This window comes from Dreissena polymorpha, chromosome 2, assembly GCF_020536995.1.
Source record: "Dreissena polymorpha isolate Duluth1 chromosome 2, UMN_Dpol_1.0, whole genome shotgun sequence".
Classification (NCBI taxonomy): Eukaryota; Metazoa; Mollusca; class Bivalvia; order Myida; family Dreissenidae; genus Dreissena; species Dreissena polymorpha.
This window is the reverse complement of record NC_068356.1, coordinates 137,580,726-137,602,167: the sequence shown is the minus strand read 5'-3', so window position 1 is coordinate 137,602,167 and position 21,442 is coordinate 137,580,726. Positions and strand designations below refer to the sequence as shown.

Sequence of the window (21,442 nt, the reverse complement as noted above, 5' to 3'; positions counted from 1 at the left end):
TACGACAGGTAAAGCGTTTTGACCAATTAATATTTAATTCATAACACATATAACACCAGAATAAATGTTCCGTTTAATTTCCAAATGAGAATAATTGTTTGTAATCCGAAACACGCTTCCGATTTTTTATGTTAACACGACGTTTACAAATGCTTCCAATATACTGTCATCATATATATTTCCCGACAAAAGCGCGCGAAAATATGATGCAATGTACAAGTTAAAGGTTTATGCGTGTAAAGCGTGTGTGTATTGATTTTTTGATACAAACTTTGTAGTGCAGAGAACACTGAATTCTGTTGATTTCGGTTAACAGTTTCTTTGGTATTTTTTAACACAATTATATCTCGAATAATTTATATTTCCTCCAAATAAATTTCAATTCACATATCTTTATCGTTACGGTATTTTAGTATAGTAATTATTGAAACAGTTATTGTATTGTATACTGATTAAAGAGAACATCTGGACGGAACTGGATAAAGTGTTTGGCGTTATGTGTTGTTTAAACAAAATGGATTAACATGTGTAAATGTCACTCTGCCGATTTGGTCCATAATTACTGGTAAACATTGTTTTGAATGTCGACGCAACTAGAATACAACTGTGAATATTTAAGGCAACATCAACTCAATAGTTACCACCTTCTTTTAACAATCAATGGAATAACCTACCTACAAAGATAAAATAAATGCATTAGTGAGCAGAGAATTGACTTTGTTCCGACAATTAAAACCATTCGGTTTTTTTTATGCATTGTTGAACGTGTTACTAGAGTAAGTTATGCGTTCAGACAGGAAGCGGCTTTCCTTTGATAACGTCAGACTGTCAATTCACACATGTTTCCGAGACTTTTAATAGGGTCCTCGGTCATTTGTTTACATGTTCAGTATAGAAAAAACACCTGCGTACATGAAAACTTTGAATTAAATTATCAAAATAAAAACAATGTTGCAAACTGTGATTATATTAATTGGTAAGTATGAGTTTTAAGACGACGATTTGTTTGTCATAAATCAACGAGTTTTCTATACAACTACGTCTACAACCACGTGGGGAATGATCTATCTTGGTTGTTATTTAATGGTATATTATATATACATATAAATAAATATATATATATATACTTGTAATAAATGTAATTTTATGTGAAAATCAGGAAGTCAAACAAAGTTAAATTGATCGTAATCTCGTTAAACACGGAGTTTCGTCGCGTTGCCAACGCCGAGGGCCTCCGCGTCGGCTTATCAATTTTGCCGATCGTTCAAAGCGGTGTCCAAAATCATGCAAACGCCGCGTATCGCGAAATTTCCTTAATCTCCGCGGCGTTACTGCACGCGGCGTATGGAGGGAAATTGGGGATACGCGTGGAGTGTACTGTATTTCATATCACTCAAACAAAAGGAGATATAACTTGCTTTTAATTTAATAGTAACATCTAACTTGTCTCTTTTCTGTATTAAGAAGTTTTTTTCTCCTTTCATATTTATAAGTTCAATTGGTCTTCAAATGAATAAGCAATCAAAGTTCTTGATTGTGCCAAAAAATATGTTTTTACAATTGTAGGTGTACTCAAGACTCTTCAATTATTTAGTTATTTTAATAATTATTTTTTTTTTTTTTATTGATGGAAAATAAAATATTGTTTCACTATTTTGTTTAAAAAGAATTCAAAGAAATCTAGGCAAGAATACATGACAGGTAAGGGTCGTGTCAAAAAGGTGCCATTTAAAGCCCTATTATCAGTTTTTGGTGCCCCAACCTATTTAAATCTCAAAAACATTGAATATACTTTTGCTAGTGCACATCAATATTGTCATATTGTCATTCTTGTTGAATCAAGCACAGTATTATCTGAACATTCGTTATAAAAAAAAATTAAAGTTCAATCGACCAGAAAAATCCAATTGGCCAACTGCAACTTTGACTAATTTGCAAAATTTTGAGAGATTGGCCAACAAATTGCATGAACATCATTCATAAAATAGTGGGCATTAATAGCTAAAGACATTATTGGCAACATGTCTGTTTAATTTGTATTATCAATCTTGTTTAATTAAGCTTGGGATATTAATCAAAATTGGGGGTAAAGTTCAATCAACCAGTATTGACCAGTAATGACCACTTCAAGAGTATTGAACGGGGCGGTTTTAACCGGTAAAAAACCACTAGTTAAAACCTGGGGCGGTCGATTGGTGCCAACCCAGCTATGTACATAGTCGAACTATCTTTTTTTTTAAGAAGACGTTTTGTCAGAAGATTTTTATTAATTTAGTATATGTATGTATTCAGTGTTTTTTTTCACTTATATGGGAATGGTGGCGGGGCCCGTCCAAAGGGGAAAAACGCGTCGTTTTTTAGGAAAAGGGGAAAATTACAAATTCAGTCTTTTTTATGTAATGATATTTATCATATGAATACACATGTATGTATGAATGCAATATTCACAGCTGAATGTCTCTGTCCTTTTTCTTAAATACATATCAATGATTGTTTCAACATTAGTTTCAGACAGTTCAGCCGTCATGCACAGTCTCAGTTTTCCTAGCCAATTTCAGTCTAATTGGAATTTTTTTAATCGATAAAATGGCAAATTTGAGCATTTTTAACCAGGTTTTTCGAAGGAAAAAACTGGTTATTAGATTGGCGAATGCGGGCGGGCTGGCTGGCTGGCGGGCTGGCTGGCTGGCTGGCGGGCTGGCGGAATAAGCTTGTCCGGGCCATAACTATGTCGTTCATTGTCAGATTTTAAAATCTTCTGGCACATTTGTTCACCATCATTGGACGGTGTGTCGCGCGAAATAATTACGTCGATATCTCCAAGGTCAAGGTCACACTTTGAGTTCAAAGGTCAAAAATGGCCATAAATGAGCTTGTCCGAGCCATAACTATGTCGTTCATCGTCAGATTTTAAAATCATTTGGCACATTTGTTCACCATCATTGGACGGTGTGTCGCGCGAAATAATTACGTCTATATCTCCAAGGTCAAGGTCACACTTTGAGTTCAAAGGTCAAAAATGGCCATAAATGAGCTTGTCCTGGCCATAACTATGTCATTCATTGTGAGATTTTAAAATCATTTGGCACATTTGTTCACCATCATGGGACGGTGTGTCCCACGAAAGAATCACGTCAATGTCAAGGTCGCCACGACTAAAAATAGATTTAAAAAAAAAAAAAAAAACTTACAAAGGGGGTTAATTTTTTTTGGTCATTTCAAAAGTTCAGTTTGAGTTTTCTCCCTTTATCAGATTTTTTTTTCACAATGAAAACCTGGTTTTGTGACAATTTTGTCCCTTGTTTATCAATAAAATGGAGCAAATTGGAATGTTTTTATCCACAAATGTCGACACAATATAGATACATCAGGCCTTTCCCTGGCCATTTTGGGAAAAAAGAGATTCTATCATTCATGTGAAAAGTGACCACTGATTTGGGAAAAACTAATTTAACTCTTTATGATAATTCAAAATCATTATAATATTATATTTATATACTTTGTAAGTTGTTTATGAAAAAAAATATGAGATATATGTATCATAAGACAGTTCTTTCTGAAAAAAAAATATTTTTTTTTTTTGTTTTTTTAAAACTTCTGGAGGAGATTTTTTCTACAAAATAGGGGGAAAATATATACTTTTTTTTTAGGGGAATATCGGCCCCGAAATTGCCATAAAAAAACACTGGCATTATATTAAACAACGGGTAGCTAAACAATAAATAAATTAAAAAAAAACAAACATTGTCATTGACATCCAGCGCCTATGGTTTGAAAATTTTTAATGTTCAAATCACGTGATTTCGCAAATGGCAGCAAATTAATAAATTCACGTTTAGAAAGCAACTTATACACTCAGTTGAAACACCATAATATCTGTTTGCATGCTCGAATTTACAGCACCGGCAGGTTAAAAGAGGAGAGACTGAAGTGAAAGAGACAGGGACTCGATTCCATAAATTGGTAAGAATTGTAGACATTGTATCAATGTGTTGAATGATATATTTTTATGCCCCCCTTCGTAGAAGAGGGGGTATATTGCTTTGCACATGTCGGTCGGTCTGTCGGTCGGTCCGTCCACCAGGAGGTTTCCGGATGATAACTCAAGAACGCTTGGGCCTAGGATCATGAAACTTGATAGGTAGATTGATCATGACTTACAGATGACCCCTATAGATTTTCAGGTCACTAAGTCAAAGGTCAAGGTCACAGTGACAAAAAACATATTCACACAATGGCTGTCACTACAACGGAGAGCCCATATAGGGGGCATGCATGTTTTACAAACAGCCCTTGTTCTGATAGCGTTTGCTGTTGTGCGACATGGTGGAATAAGAACAGTTTGCGGTAGATGTCGTAAAGCGAAAGTCGTGATAGTTAACTACATTCTGTTTGCGGTAAAGGAGTAAAGGCTAAAAGAAAGTAAACAGGCGGATGTGGCAGTTCAGGAAAATTATAGTAAATAAATAAAATTCGTAACGAAAGACGTATTTAAATGAGGTAGTGATTAAAATTGAATAACACTTCCGAGAGGGGAATTTTTCCAATATTTGGGGGAAAAATATATACTCTAGAGATGGGGGAATGGGGCCGAATAACGCCGAATATTTCATAAAAAAAAACACTGCCTAGGGTCATGAAACTTCATAAATACATTGATCATGACTCTTAACCCATTCAGCCCTATTGTCGTATATATGCGTCCAAATAATCTACAGTGGAGTTCCTAGGTCGTATATATGCGTCCAATAATCTACAGTGTGAATTCCTAGCGTCGTAAATATACGACAACTTAGATGTAGCTCTGAATGCCTAATGACTTAAAAATACTTCTGTTACATACAGCTATTTATTTGCAGTAAGTTTTTCAACCTAAGAAAATTCTTGTAACAAATACTTTCTTAATTTGGAAAATGATTTTGTTTTATCATTTCTGGTCAAAACCCTGTGCAAAAAAAGATAAAAATAAATAAATTAAGTCATGGTAACTCATGTTGTTTTTTTTATAGTTATTTGTATTCTATTTTTGTATTTTATTTTATTCTACATTTTAATAAGTTTTAATATAAGCATATTAAGGTGTTCTCATTTTTTTTTCCATAAAATTACTTGCAATTGAAACATGACTGTGCTTATTGATGTTTGTTTTTATTATTAGCAATATCTTATAATTGTTTATATGTCATTTAATTATTAATTTTGTTTTATTTTAAAATAATTTTAAAGAAAGATTGTTTTTATTCATTATAACAGTTTCTATTTGTAAAAAGTGTATACATAGATAATAATGGTATTGGATAAATTATTTGGATATAATTCAATGTTTTTTTATTTGATAAGTTATGCAAGATTTCGAATAAAACATCTGTCACATAAACCGTCAACAAAGTAACAATTTTTAAAAACACTATATTGACCTTATCGCAACATCCGGGCACTTGCGTCTGTTAGAGTTACATGCCCCTTGACGACGGTGAAAACAAAAGCGCTGTCGCCATTTTATTTGCATTGAAATATTTAACACTGCTCGCAATTTTCTTAAGTTAAGGCACATCTTCGCGACCATTTTTTAGAATAAAAATACCCAGAAATAGAAATTCTTTCATAATAAATTTAATTTAATGAACGAACACAAATAAGGATGAAAACAAACAACCAATAAATTTTAAATATATGCAACATATACTATAGTAGCTGATTTGAACCTCTATATTTGTTACCTTATTACCTTGTTACGTATTAAATAAATTCTCATGATAAATGTTATTGTTTTTATTGAATTCACACCAATTTCGACACTTTTTGTTTCCGCATGTTAGGTATTTGAATGCCCCTTTCTTCATCACAAACCGATTATCTCGTTATGATCGGATACTGTCCAGACAAAGAAAACACAGTGTCATAAAGCCAGCTGGGGACCTATACTTGGGGCTCTGCATACACCACATGTGGTCATTAAACACAATTCATGATACCTCTATGTCATCTCTTGTCATACTGAGCAGTCATTTAAGCCAAATTTTTAATGCCGAAATTCAGTTGCTTTATTAAACACGCTGACACCTTAAATAAACATTTAATTAAATTAAATGCAATATTTTTCATTTGATTGTTTGCATCAGTCTTAAAATCGTGTAAGCTTTTGTATTCTGGTGTTTAATTGCCCCTTTGTTTTGCATAATCCGATTATCTCGTTATGATCGGATACTGTCCAGACAAAGAAAACACGGTGTCATAAAGCCAGCTGAGGACCTATACTTGGGGCTCTGCATAAACCACATGTGGTCATTAAACACACTTTATGATAACTCTATGTCATCTCTTGTCATACTGAGCAGTCATTTAAGCCAAATTTTTGATGCCGAAATAATTGAATATACAGTTGCTTTATAAAACACGTTGACACCTTAAATAAACATTCAATTAAATTAAATGCAATATTTTTCATTTGATTGTTTGCTTCAGTCTTAAAATCGTGTAAGCTTTTGTATTCTGGTGTTTAATTAGCCGGATTTTTTTCGAAAAAATCTCGGCTTATAGATTGATGTTGTCGGGGGGGGGGCGGGCGGGCGGGCGGGGTGGCGGCGTGCTCGAAAATGTTAAAGTTCTTATTTCATGGTATAACTTTGGTATGCTTGGACCTAGAGTCTTCAAACTTGACATGAAGGTTGGCCAGGATTAACAGATGACCACTGGTCATTTCAAGGTCATTCATTTGAAGGTCAAGGTCACTGTGACCTTCAATATAAAAAATGTTAAAGTTGTTATAACTTTGGTATGCTTGGACCTAGAGTCTTGAAACTTGACATGAAGGTTGGCCATAACTAGTTAGTAACCACTGGTCATTTCAAGGTCATTCATTTGAAGGTCAAGGTCACTGTGACCTTGAATGTAAAAATGTTAAAGTTCTTATTTCATGGTATAACTTTGGTATGCTTGGACCTAGAGTCTTCAAACTTGACATGAAGGTTGGCCAGGATTAACAGATGACCACTGGTCATTTCAAGGTCATTCATTTGAAGGTGAAGGTCACTGTGACCTTCAATATAAAAATGTTAAAGTTGTTATAACTTTGGTATGCTTGGACCTAGAGTCTTGAAACTTGACATGAAGGTTGGCCAGAACTAGTAAGTAACCACTGGACATTTCAAGGTCATTCATTTGAAGGTCAAGGTCACTGTGACCTTGAATGTAAAAATGTTAAAGTTGTTATAACTTTGGTATGCTTGGACCTAGAGTCTTGAAACTTGACATGAAGGTTGGCCAGAACTAGTAAGTAACCACTGGACATTTCAAGGTCATTCATTTGAAGGTCAAGGTCACTGTGACCTTGAATGTAAAAATGTTAAAGTTCTTATTTCATGTTATAACTTTGGTATGCTTGTACCTAGAGTCTTCAAACTTGAAATAAAGATTGGCCAGTACTAGAAGATGACCACTGGTCATTTCAATGTCATTCATTTGAAGGTCAAGGTCACTGTGACCTTAAATGTTAAAATGTTAAAATTGTTATAACTTTGGTATGCTTGGACATAGAGTCTTCAAACTTGACATGAAGGTTTGCAAGCACACTTAGATGACCACTGGTCATTTCAAGGTCATTCATTCTAAGGTCAAGGTCACTGTGACCTTGAATGTAAAAATGTTAAAGTTCTTATAACTTTGGTAGGTAAAAATGTTAAAGTTCTTATTCCATGTTATAACTTTGGTATGCTTGTACCTAGAGTCTTCAAACTTGACATAAAGGTTGGCCAGTACTAGAAGATCACCACTGCTCATTTCAATGTCATTCATTTGAAGGTCAAGGTCACTGTGACCTTCAATGTTAAAATGTTAAAATTGTTATAACTTTGGTATGCTTGGACCTAGAATCTCAAACTTGACGTAAAGGTTTGCAAGCACACTTAGATGACCACTGGTCATTTCAAGGTCATTCATTTCAATGTCATTCATTTGAAGGTCAAGGTCACTGTGAACTTAAATGTTAAAATGTTAAAATTGTTGTAACTTTGGTATGCTTGGACCTAGAATCTCAAACTTGACGTAAAGGTTTGCAAGCACACTTAGATGACCACTGGTCATTTCAAGGTCATTCATTTGAAGGTCGAGGTCACTGTGACCTTGGATGTAAATATGTTAAAGTTGTTAATACTTTGGTATGCTTAGACCTAGAGTCTTCAAACTTGATATGAAGGTTGGCCAGAACTAGTAGATGACCACTGGTCATTTTAAGGTCAAGGTCACCGTGACCTTGAATGTAAAAATGTTAAAATTCTTATTTCATGGTATAACTTTCTTATGCTTGGACTTACAGTCTTCAAACTGGACATGAAGGTTGGCCAGCACTAGTAGATGACAATTGGTCATTTTAAGGTCATTGAAAAGTACTTACATTTCATTTTGACCTTTGAACAATATTTCAGTAATTTAAGTTTTGCATTGACAAAAACACGAAAGGTACTTTCCTGTCATTTAAATCAAAAATCCGGCTTCAATGCGGTCATCTCCGACCGCGGAACTCTTGTTGCCCCTTTGTTTTGCATAATTCGATTATCTCGTTTTGATCAAATATTGTCCAAATTTAACTGACAAAAAGGTGATATAAACCACACTGGGTGGTCCAGACAGTGTCATTTAACACGATAGATGCCACCATGTCTCCTCTTTCTGGTAGTATTAAGCAGTCATTTGGATGAATAATTAACGCCGATGTACTTAACAGTTGCTTAAATTAGATATGTGACATATGGTCAAAAAAAAAGTCATGTCCAATTTAGATTATCAGAAATTTACACCGTAAAGATACTAGCCCGATTAATTTATTAAAGTATTTAATAATTATAAAATTTACGTAAAAAAACAAGTAACGTTTATAGCGTGTATCAGTTAATTAAAAAGACGTCATTCCGTATTAAGATTTAATGTTACGACAATAAACGATCGACATCATAAAAAAGAAATTACGTTTGACAGCAACGGGGGTAAATAATGTTTGAAAAACAATTATTTATACAGATATATGTGTGTTAATTTTAATATTTGTCACTCATACTCATTACAATGAACACAACTAAGGCTTTCAGTAAGTCATGTACCAGATGTCCCTAGGTATTTTACAGCTTCACATTAGCATGATAAATTGACATAGTAGAAATATAATTTTAATGTTCGAAGATGAATGAACCCTGAATAGAACGACAATACTCATTACATCAACATCTTCAAGGATACTCCCATTATTACAGAATAAACGAATTTACCCGGTGTCTCAGTGAGAAAGTTAATCATGAATGTCGTCGTACTCGATCATCGGCCACTTGGTCGCGTCATTTTTCCAACATCCAGCTTGCAATTTGTACGGACATTCATTAAGTCCAATTAGTTTTATTTTCTGATCATATCGGGCTTTCGAAGTGCAATCTAACCCTTCATAATAGTCAAAAGGCATTTTAAACACCAATTACAGGACATTTAATTACCTATCGACTTCCCAATAGGAATGCAATTGACGAAATATCAGCAGAGGTGCTCAATCAGCGTAGTAAATCGACCGTATCTAGGGCATTGTTTTCACCGTCGCTAAGGGACTGCCCCTTTTGTGACGTCATCGCGATAAGGTCAATACCATTTCACACCACTTAAAGTAACAATAATCAGATAATCTGTCAGGCATTCAGAGCTGATGAGGGTCCTGATTAGCTAGGGGTAGATAAGGCTACTACTGATAGGGGCTGCCTAGAGATAAGGCTGTAGTATGGAATGAACCCTATTGATTTTCAGGTCAAAGGTCAAGGTGACAGTGCCAAAGAACGTATTCACACTATGGCTGCCACTACAACTGACAGCCCGTATAGGGGGAAATGCATGTTTTACAAACAGCCCTTGTTTTTAAGATTTTTTGATGCTGCGTTTTGTGTAATAATTCTTACACATGTATTGTTGTCATTGTTGTACCTAAATCTTATATGCGTAGTTGAGTCATATAAACAAATGTTAAGGCCACTTGAACAGAACTGTTGTTTTATTGTTTAGTATTTTATTGTTTTATATATTTCAGATCCTGATTTGTACTGAAGGATTAGCTGCTATTTGAATTCTCGTCTGTATTTACATTTTATTTCATTATGGACTGAAAAGCATTCCTACATTATTAAATGAAGTGAACTGTGAACTATCTTATTTATGATGTCTTGTTTATTGGGATACAACACAGCCGTAGCCATCCGGGTTACAGTATTATACATGTAGACTATTTTAACAGAATTATACTTTTACTACATGTACTTTAACATGTAAAACTTCATACACTAGAGTATCAAAATTGGCGACAGGTTCATTGTCTAATGTTGTGAAACGTTGGCCTTTGGTTGAAAAGTTTTATTGTACATCTTGTGTTTGAATTTATCCGTGTTTCAGTGTTAATTTTAACTTCTAAGGTTGATAAACTTTTGGAACTAGCTTTATTGTTTTCATATTTCACAAGAAATATACTTGAACGATATGAACAAATAGGTTTCAGCATTATAAACAGTAACAAAATGGCAACAGGTTCATTGTCTTCGGTTCCAAAACGTTTGCGTATGGTTGAAGACTTTTCTTGCACATGTTGTTTAGAGCAGAATCTTACGGAATCTGCAGACATTTATTGTGAACAATGTTTAAGGTTTTATTGTAAAAAATGTGTTATCCTGCATAGTCAGTTGTTTACAAAACATATGACATGTGGAAGGGAGGATATTAAGAAATGGCCAGTTTCTAAGGCGGTGGAAGATTTTCTCAGGAAGTGTGAGGTGCATGCGGATGAATCACTGACACAGTTTTGCCATGACCACGGTCAGCTGTGCTGCTCTGCATGTGTTGGAACAATTCACAGGTATCTCACACATTTATATTTCTTTAGTTATTAATAATTATGCCCCCCTTCGAAGAAGAGGGGGTATATTGCTTTGCTCATGTCGGTCGGTCGGTCCGTCCACCAGGTGGTTTCCGGATGATAACTCAAGAACGCATACGCCTAGGATCATGAAACTTCATAGGTAGATTGATCATGACTCGCAGATGACCCCTATTGATTTTAAGTTCACTAGGTCAAAGGTCAAGGTCACGGTGACCCGAAATAGTAAATTGGTTTCCGGATGATAACTCAAGAACGCATACGCCTAGGATCATGAAACTTCATGGGTAGATTGATCATGACTTGCAGATGACCCCTATCGATTTTGAGGTCACTAGGTCAAAGGTCAAGGTCACGGTGACCCGAAATAGTAAAATGGTTTCCGGATGATAACTCAAGAATGCATGAACTTCATGGGTAGATTGATCATGACTCGCAGATGACCCCAGATGACGCACTGTTTATTTGACGCTAGAATTTGTTAATGTAGCATTAGCATTAAAATTCGGAAGTGTGTTGCGGATTACAAATTTAAGAAAGCTCATTTCAGAATCAAACGAAACATTAACATTGTGCGTAATTTATTCAACGATAATTTGTTAAAGCGCACTTAGTGCCATATCGCTTATTAAAACGTGAAAATAATTAATATGAAAGTAGCATAAATCTAGGTTTCTAAGCTACACAAATGTACATGTAGGTGTATATCTTTTCTCTCAATCTGCCGCGTATGTATGCGGCGGATTTACTCCGTGAAAGTAGGCAAGGTTAAAACAGACTGCGTCATTGCGCAGATCGATGCCAAGTGCCTCAGCAATACGCCTGTGAACACTCGACACGCCCGCCGCAAACTAAATTTTGGGCCGTGGCGTACATGTAGCCGCGTATTATGTTTGTTCCGCGTTGGCTGTAATGTAGATCAAGCATCTAAAAAAAATGAAACCACTTCTGTCATATTAACATAGTATAATTTAAAAACTGTAAACTGTAAGGGGGTGCTCAACACTACACTTCTACAGACAAATATTGTATGAAATAAATATTATTTATGACCAAAATAGTTTTTTTTTAGAGTTGGTCAATGTTAATTTGGAGTAGACAGATAATACTAATAGTAGTACTATACACAAATTGGTTTCATACATTAAAACAATTGTTTCACAAAGTACATAGCATAAAGGGATATGCTATATGGTTTTCAACACATGTCAATTGTTTAAGGATAATATTTTTTCGGGTCAGGTAAAAAAAGCCTTCAAAGTGCTAACTGTAAAAGTTGTATGGCCATAATTGGTATATAAGTTGCGATTGAAATTTTGCTGATGACAAGTGTTATTGTGTATTATGTTTGAATGCTTTTACAAACATATTACACTACGCGTCCCGCGATTTTTGCCTAAATCACCAACACTCGGTGGTCATTATTTATTTTGGGTTAAAAATTATCGCGATCTCGCGCGTTTCATCACGCTAGGTCGAGCATGATCACCGTGTATGCATAAATATCTCCGCGGTGATTCACCGCGATTCACCCCGTTCGCGGTCAACGCAGTGAAGAACGATTTTCCTACGTTACATGTACATGTCTAATCTTCACAAAGATTATAGCAATATGGGATTATTAGCATTGTTGGCAGATATAAGAGAGTAGCCTTTTAAAAATTTCAACATGTATCTCACGCCCATGTCCCCGACAGGTTATTTTTTACTTTTTAAATGCTGTGTATAAAACAAAACAGTGTTCATACCTAGCTGTATGATGCCGCAACTGGAGGAGTGATAATTGCGTTATTGGTTATGCAATTAACAGTTTGAAGCCATGGAGAACTCATAACTGATTGTAATGTAATCGTCGTATTTTCTCCGAGTCTCTCGATTCCCCGATACATACGTTTCAACTGTCTCAATCACATTCATGCAACTTCTTTCGTCTTTATCCATTGCTCGATAATCCCCCATATGCCCTATTTCCATTTTAAAAGCGAATTCTGGTTAATATTGATGATAAGAGTCCTAAAGAATGTCATACACGCTGTATTGTAACCGTTGCGATGTTTCAGTTCCTTTATTACTCAAACAATTATTGTATTGTATACTGACTACACACTTAAGTGTCATGTTCAGTTCATAATCTTCTTCAACGACCAATAAACAACTTAATTTATATTTAGATTAAATGCAACATGTACACATCATTTTCTGGGAATCAAGAAAGTGAGTTTATTTTGTGAAAATAAACCAATATCTGTTTATTGAATTTGTCAACTTTTATATATATATATATATATATATTAGCAATTCTAATGAAAATAAATATCGTTATTTTAAATGTTTTAAGCAATTTAAATTTTAAATAAGAAAAGTCTTTCTCTGAGAGCATATATGGGTAACAGCTATACAATCATTGTTTTGACAGACAACGCATGCTTATCTTAAGTTTGTTTCTGGTAATACACCGGATATTGGATGTTTGGGGCTTGATTGGATAATAAAACAAAGATGCAGTCGGCGGTTTTCAGTAGAACTTTTGTACAAACCAACCAGGGCTCAACATTAACCTAAAAACCAACTTGCCCTGCTGGGCAAGAACTTAAAAAATCTACTTGCCCTGAACGTAAAGCCACTTGCCCAAACAGGAAATATCACATTAACTTTAAACCTCATATTTTTTAATAAAGATCAAAATGATACACCACAAAACCTTTTTTATTTTTGAACATTTAACAAAATGATTAGAGCAATTAAAGTGTAATTAAAGTCTAAATTAAATGCTCTTTGTTCTTTTTTGCACTTGCCCAGGCGGACAACTAGATTATAAAATAACTTGCCCGGACCCAACTTTTACTTGCCAGGGGCAATAGGACAACCATTAATGTTGAGCCCTGCCAACTTAATCAACAGTGCACATGCTTATCTAACATTTAAGGATCATTCAACACGGGTCCAAGCAACTTGCATGGACCATAATACACAGTCCTATGGTTACATTTAGTAGCACACGTGGTCAGAAACTAACAAGTTCGAGTAATAAAGCAAAGAGATTATGATCTGAAAAATTGCATGGGGTCCGAAATGAAACAGAATGCCACCAAATCAAACAATTCACCGCCTAATTTTAAGTGTAACAAACTATGTTTGAAACATTTAAAATAACGATAATTCCGAATGATCACAGCTTCCATTTTCAAAAGTATAGGCTGTTCAACATTGCTCAAGAAATTGTAAAGACAAACGATTAGTAATGTTTCATTAAATGATTTTATTCAAATGGTCAACATTATTTATATATATGTGTCGTCTGTGTATTTGAGCAATTCTCAAGCAAATAGATATCGTTTATTTCGACGTTTAAAGCAAGTCTTGTTTCCGATTTTAAACTATAAAAATTTCCTCGGTATGGTTACTGACCTACACAATCATTGACAGATGACATCCGATGGTAATTGTATGAAGTATGCAGAGAAGCTGACGAAATGTTAAAACAATCGCGTAGAAGTAAAAATATCAGGTTATTATCTGTACCTGTTTCTTTCGAAGTGAATACTTGTTGTGGCTGCGGAGAAACTTCGAGAACAAAAGAATCTGTAGCCGCGAACTTTGTTGGTTTTGCGTGAGCCGTACTGTACAATTGTTATTTCAACAAATAAAGATATTGTTTGTAAATCAGGATTTGACATTCAGCAAGTACGGTGTTTACTTTCATATTGGAATACATTTTCGCGATCTAATGTGATCGTCAATAGTGATGACATTAGTTAATAAGTTGAAATTTAAATCTTGTTGTCACCGCGAATCAAGGCGATTTGCGGTGTTTTCGCAATGATTCTACAGCTGATCTTTATCGCCAGATGGTCGCCGTGAAATCACCTTGAATCAACCACAGAGTGGATTCACCGCAATTTGCGGCGTCACTGCGATTTGCCATGTCGGCCCTAAAGCGGTGGTCGGTGATTTAGGCAAAAATCGCGGGGCGCGTAGTGTACGCTTATATCTTGCTTATTTTGTGAAAACTTTCAAAATATTCTTGTCCTTAACTCTAGGATCTAGGGCTACCACATTTCGTATGTAGTGAGATACAGTTGTCCTCTACAAAGTTTGCTCAAATTATGCCCCTGGGGTTAAATTTGACCTAGCCCAGGGGGTCACAAAAGTGTACATTTGCTTAAATAGGGCCTATATTTAAGTATTTGCACACGCCAAGAATATTTTCAGCCTTTTTCAGCAGTAGAGCAATACAGGGCCATCATGGCCCTCTTGTACTTGTTTGTTAACTTGCAGAAAATGCACTTCTTGAAAAAAAAGAATGAATTTGCCTTTCTTTTTGGAAATTTTCAGACAGCAATTTGGAATTTCGTAGTTTTTCTTCAATTGGGAAAGTTTACCTTTTATAGGTACTTTATAAAGAAGAAGAAAAATCGCTGGGTTGCATTTGATAAGACGCTTATCACAGGCTAGAATGATAATACTCGGACTATATTTAGAAATAGAGGACCCTTTTGTAAGAAGCAGGGTCATTTTGCTTTGCATCTGTTCTTTAGTCCGTTGGTCCGTAGACCAATTGTGTTCTACAATATATCTAAGGAATGCTTTGACCTACAGCCAGGCAACATGTTTTATGTTTACATTGAGAAAAATTAAGAGGTCAATCCGTTTTAAGGTCAATAGGTCAAAGGTCACAGAAGATTATAACATGAAATTATAAAGATTTAGTAGTCAGTTTTAGTTCCTGTTATACCCATAATAATATTATAAGCAGATTTTCAATTATGATAAAAGTTATATTACAGTACTGCCATTATTAAATGCATTTAATCATTGAATTTTAACCCATTTAAGACAACTGCATTAATGTCAAAAAATTATGAAGAAACATATGGAGTTGCACAAGTTTACCTGACAATTACCGTATACGTGCGCTTATAAGACGCCCTCGCTTATAAGACGCACCCCGATTTCGGACTTTATAATCGGTGGATTTAAGACTGACCCGCGTGTAAGACGCGGCCAAATTTTGCCGTTTTCATCTGCCGAAAAACGGCAGAATGTTGAAGAAAATCAATAAGAAACACATTGAGAATTTTTCAAACTCGCGCTGCATACAATTAGTAATTCACGCAAGTCCGAAAAATAAAACAATCAAATAACAAAGTAAATAATATTTGTTTATTTCATGATATATAAGTAGGTTTTAATTTATTTTCAAGTATTATTCATACAGTAAAAATAATTATCAAATTAACACAATTTCTAACAATTGCGTATTTAATCAATTTGCCATAACAATTTCAAACATATAACGTTCGTAATTGATCGTATCAGTCATCTTAAAATCCCTCGAAATCCTCATCATCGCTTTCACCGAACAGTTCGTAGAATTCCTCACTAGTGAGATTGTCATCGTAAACCCAATCGCCGATATCATCATCATCATCGTCGCAATCACTAACCTTCGCACAGGCAGATACATCCTCAGATTGATCGCGATTTTCCACAAGATCAACAAACAACTCGTCGTCCTGTGTACCATCCATTGAGTTTGAGATCATAAGAGTTACGTTTGCGTTTCATTTTGACGATTCCAGTAGTTGTAATTTGTAAATATAATTGTATTGTTTGACGGGTATTGAAAACTAAGAGGCAGATATAGATTACCTTGATTATGCAAATGTTACGCCCCTTGTCTATAGGTAATGCCTACTTTCATAAAATAAGCCAATCGCGTGATAGAGTGAAATCACGGGTCAAGAAGAAAGCCACCTGTGGATAATTGCATGCGGTCGCTCTTTGCTCCCGCTGTCGTGGGTCCCTAATAAATAAGGTGTCATCGGCATAAGGGGGTCGTCTGAATGAACGTGTTTATTTAACAATTGACAGTTGCAAACTGGTAACTATTTTCAGACGATACCCTTATTGCCAAATATGTCTTAATTGACAATTAACAGCGTCGAACAAAGACGATCAGGTGATACAAATTTGTCAAGAAGCACTTGTAATCGCGTGTTTATTTAACAATTAACAGTTTCAAACTGCGAACTGATTTTGCTGTTATTTTAAGCATGTTTGGCATCGTGTCGCCGCTTACACACGTTTACTATTATGTCCAATTTATATGACATTTAACGACGTCGCGCGCAGACAATCGGGTGATAAAAACTTTTCAAGTATAACCATGGACAATATAACGCCTTACGACCCCAAAATAACAAAATTCAAATAAAAAATAATAGACAACAAAATCAATAACGATACATTTTATTTCAAGTAAATCGGTAACTGAACATAGCGTTCCGATACACGGTACGGGCAAATACAGACTTTAGAGAAAATGCAAATGGCTGCCGCGATGATTCAAAACAATTTACAAGTGTCCAACTTGGCCAGCGTAAGCCCAGTAAACTCGATATTTTGAAAAAATTCGCTTATTTTCACAAGTATCTCGCTTAAAAGACGCGACCCCCACTTTTACTTATTAATTTGACTCTTAAAAATGCGTCTTATAAGCGCACGTATACGGTAATATGTCACGTTGACTCAACTTAGAAAAATGGTATTCGGATGATAACTCAAGAATGCTTACGCCTAGGATCATGAAACTTCATAAGTACATTGATCATCACTGGCAGATCACCCCTATTGATTTTCAGGTAACTAGGTCAAAGGTCAAGGTCACAGTGACTTGAAACAGTAAAATGGTTTCCTGATGATAACTCAAGAATAATTAGGAACATTTTGAACAAACATATGGAGTTGCACACGCTAACTAGACCATTCAAACATTTAACAATGGCGTCTTTACTTTTCCACAAATAGATCACATGACAACAACAAAAGCAAAATAATCACAAGAGGTTAAATAGCAACAAATATTGGGAGATAGTAGACCAGGTTGCATGTCATATGTCGCTCATCACAGGCTAGACTGTACATACTGAGTTTGGGAATAGACATTAAATATACGTCATGCTTGTTTTTTGTGGGATGGAAGAGCATTAATGATCTTTTCTTGCATGTGTTATTATGGATAGTGTGGTCAAGGTGTACAATGATACTAAACTGAAAACAATATAAACTACTAGAAATGTATTCTTAGTACATGGATACCTCTACAATCCAATTTGTCCCACAACTGCACAAATGTCTTTAAATTATGAACAAACATGGAGTTGCACAAGTTAACCTGACAATTACTATGTTACTGTAGAAGTATCCCTCTATTTGAGTAACGCTTCTCGCAATTGAAAAAATATTATTGTTTGGTTAAAGGGATTGTCACATAACTCTTCTTATGTAAAAAAAAAACTTTAAAAAAATATCAAGGTGCATAATTTCACATGGTGGGTTATACTTTAAGATTAGTTCATCCCTCTATCAGCTGTACTCTTTGAGTTACTCACAACACAATTTTAAATGTGATTTCTTTGCTAAACAGGGCCATAACTCTGGGTATGTTGAAAAAGACATATCAAACTATGCATGTGGGTAAAATTACACAATGATAAATATTTATGTAAAGTGATAGTCCTCTTGTAGCAAGCAATACTGTTTATTTTACACTGCACATATTTTAAAATGTCATTTATGTATAAATATGAGACATTACTACAATTATGATGAAAACAACAGAAACAACATATAGAGGTGTGCATTAGCTCACATGCCTGGTTACTGTACTTTAAAGTTGCAGGAATACATGTTGAGTTATATAAGCCAGAAAAGTCACGCAGATGGATGGAAAAGTGCAAATCTATATACCTCCATATTAACCCTTTGAATGCTGGGAAATTTGTCGTCTGCTAAAATGTCGTCTGCTGAATTTGTAAAATAAGCATTTTCTTCATTTTTTTCAAAGAATACTATCAGAATAGCAAACAGTTTGGATCCTGATGAGATGCCACGTTCTGTGGCGTCTCATCTGGATCCAAACTGTTTGCAAAGGCCTTTAAAATTCAGCTCCAGCGCTTTAAGGGTTAAGCCCAAGAAGCGTTAATTTATTGTCCATGTATGTTTTTATTTGACACTTTATACTTGTTTGAAGCATTACATAATATCACTTACTATTCCTTAGTATGTACATGTATTAATTGTTTATTTCAGCCAGTGCAGTAAAGTGACCCAGATTTCGGAGCTGACCAACTCGCAGCCCACAGGCCTAGAGGGGCTGTCAGTGGAGCTGGAAACTGTCCTGGGGGAAATTAAAACCCTGCAAATCAGTCAGAAGGCAAGCATTCAGTCATTGCAGAGAACATACAAGGAACATAGTGCAGTTATGATAGATCAAATGCTTGGCAATTTAAATACTTATATAGATGAATGTGATAATAATTCTGTGGGTACATCAGGCGGAAATGAGCAATATTTAAAAGAAGAGATGTGTAGGAGTGTTCTCTCTATCGTGAATGAATTTGATAATATTACTACGAAGGAACTTAACGAGATGAAAGATGAAGTTTTAAGTATTAAAGAGTCAGTTACAAGTTCTATTCATAAATGCACCACTCTTCACAATGACTTGTCACAATTCCATGAACTTGTTCAGAAAATTGGAGATAATAAGGAGCTCTGTCTTATAGCCAGCATAAAATGTAAGCATATAATACAGCAGGCATTAACTCTGCTGGGGAAGTCAGGCAAGGCGTTAAATGTCCAGCGGAAGTCTGTGCACAATGTGAGAATACCAAGTGATTCATATGAATGTAGTATTGCAGGCATATGTGTTCTGACTGATGGGCAGGTGCTGGTCGCAGACCGTGAGAATAAGAGGATCAAGCTGCTGAACCAGCAGTACCAGGTGGTGAGTCACTGTGATGTGACTGCTGGGCCATGTGACATATGTTTGATCACATCCAGTGAGGTTGCAGTGGCTGTGAATGACCATGATAGCAAGATACATGAGGTCCAGTTTATCACTGTCAACCAGGGAAAGCTTGTTTCTGGCAGGAAGTTTCAGTTACAACATGAATGTACATGTATTACCCATCACCTAGGAGACCTTTTTGTCACCTCTGGTCAAGAACTGTACAAATACTCACTGAATGGCAAACTGATCTGCAGACTCTACCAAGATAGATCAGGTGTTTTGCCAGGTAAGAATCATGGTGAATCCATCCTGATAGCATGTGTATTATGTACAGGGATTTGTCTAGCCATTGTGGGAAAAGGAGTCTAGTCAAATTGTGTTATTCTAAATTCATACAATGACAAATTTGGGAATTTTTATTGACTAAATGAACCGAGTTGGGATTTATTTTTTTAATCAACAAATATTGACCCATTAGGCCTTTATCTTGTTATTTTGAAAAAATAATATAAATTATAGTTACATACTTTGTGAGATGATAATAAAATAAAATTCAGATGTAATAGCAAAAAACCTGCTGATGTATTATAAAAAAATTGTTCTTTAATTCATATGTGCCTTTGAATACTACAGTACATTGTAGCCAAAACAAGATTCAGAAATATTGATTTATAAACATGAGTAATGAAGTATTTTGACAGTAACTACATGACATGTCTATAAATAGAAACTGAGTTCCTGGGAAAGAGACACTTTCTGACCTGGTCTTAATTTTGTGGTTGTAAAATGATTGTACATGTACAATATGTTTACCTGTTGATAGAACTGTTCAATTGTTTCAGTATGTGTAATTGTTTCCATCTGTGTACTTGTTTTGCTTCAATTCATATCTTACTCAACAGTCGCATTTCAACATGTCAAACGTTAACTAAATAGCTCTGCTACTGAAGTTTATTGTCACGCTTAACTATTAAATTATTGAAATGTATGCATATATTTTAGATGTGTAAAGGCCTCTTTATAGCAACATATGCGTAATACAATATCACTGCAGTATGTTTAATAAGATTATTTAACATTGACAGTAATTCAATATCTTGATGTTACTCTGTTTTGCAGTAGAGAAGTGTGCTGTGAGTCCCACAGGAGACAGGCTGTACATCACTAACTGGGTCCAGGACAAGCTTCTCACCCTGGCCAGGGATGGCACACTCCTGGCTACATACACAGACCCAGCACTATTGTACCCACGTGGTCTACATGTGACCCCTGCAGGCCAGGTGCTGGTCTGTGGATCCCTGCCCTTCACTGTACAACAGGTGGGCTGGGAGGGGGAGAGTAAGCTGGCTAATCTTGCTACATGGGAGGATGGAGGGAGGAGGCCAGAGTCAGTCTGCTACAGCAGCACCACATCATCCATCATTGTGGGACAGAGGTGGGACGACACCATCCTGGTGTTCAGAGTGGAATAGTGTGTACATGTATGTATTAGTTGTTGTAATTAGTGATTAGTATTTCAATGACAATGTGTTGTTTAGCATACGAACATAGTAGTGTGTGATATAACAATACAACATTGTGTGTGTAGTTAAAGATACAAATAATTTATGTGCACATATTGTTACCTGATTACACAATGTGAGGGTTTTTGTTGGAACATAAGATGTAATGCATATTATGTTATGTTGTCATAACGTTTGTGTCATTATGGTCCTAACATTTAGTTCTTGTAAAATTTGCATGAAAAAACA

The 21,442-nt window shown here is 35.4% G+C and overlaps 2 protein-coding genes across 2 annotated transcripts in view; one reads left to right on the top strand and one right to left on the bottom strand.

The window, feature by feature from the left end:
• The window catches only part of LOC127869138 (uncharacterized), a 220,438-nt gene that overhangs the window by 67,594 nt on the left and 131,402 nt on the right, over window positions 1-21,442 (bottom strand). The gene's annotated exons all lie outside the window — the stretch shown is intronic.
• Window positions 1-21,442, top strand: part of LOC127870112 (uncharacterized) — a 36,111-nt gene that overhangs the window by 13,553 nt on the left and 1,116 nt on the right. Inside the window, exons 2-5 of the mRNA XM_052412770.1 lie at window positions 3,901-3,963; window positions 10,058-10,873; window positions 18,989-19,977; window positions 20,967-21,078. Of these exons, the coding sequence (XP_052268730.1) occupies window positions 10,539-10,873; window positions 18,989-19,977; window positions 20,967-21,078 (1,436 nt within the window). The 5' untranslated portion in view covers window positions 3,901-3,963; window positions 10,058-10,538. The remainder of the gene's footprint in view (window positions 1-3,900; window positions 3,964-10,057; window positions 10,874-18,988; window positions 19,978-20,966; window positions 21,079-21,442) is intronic.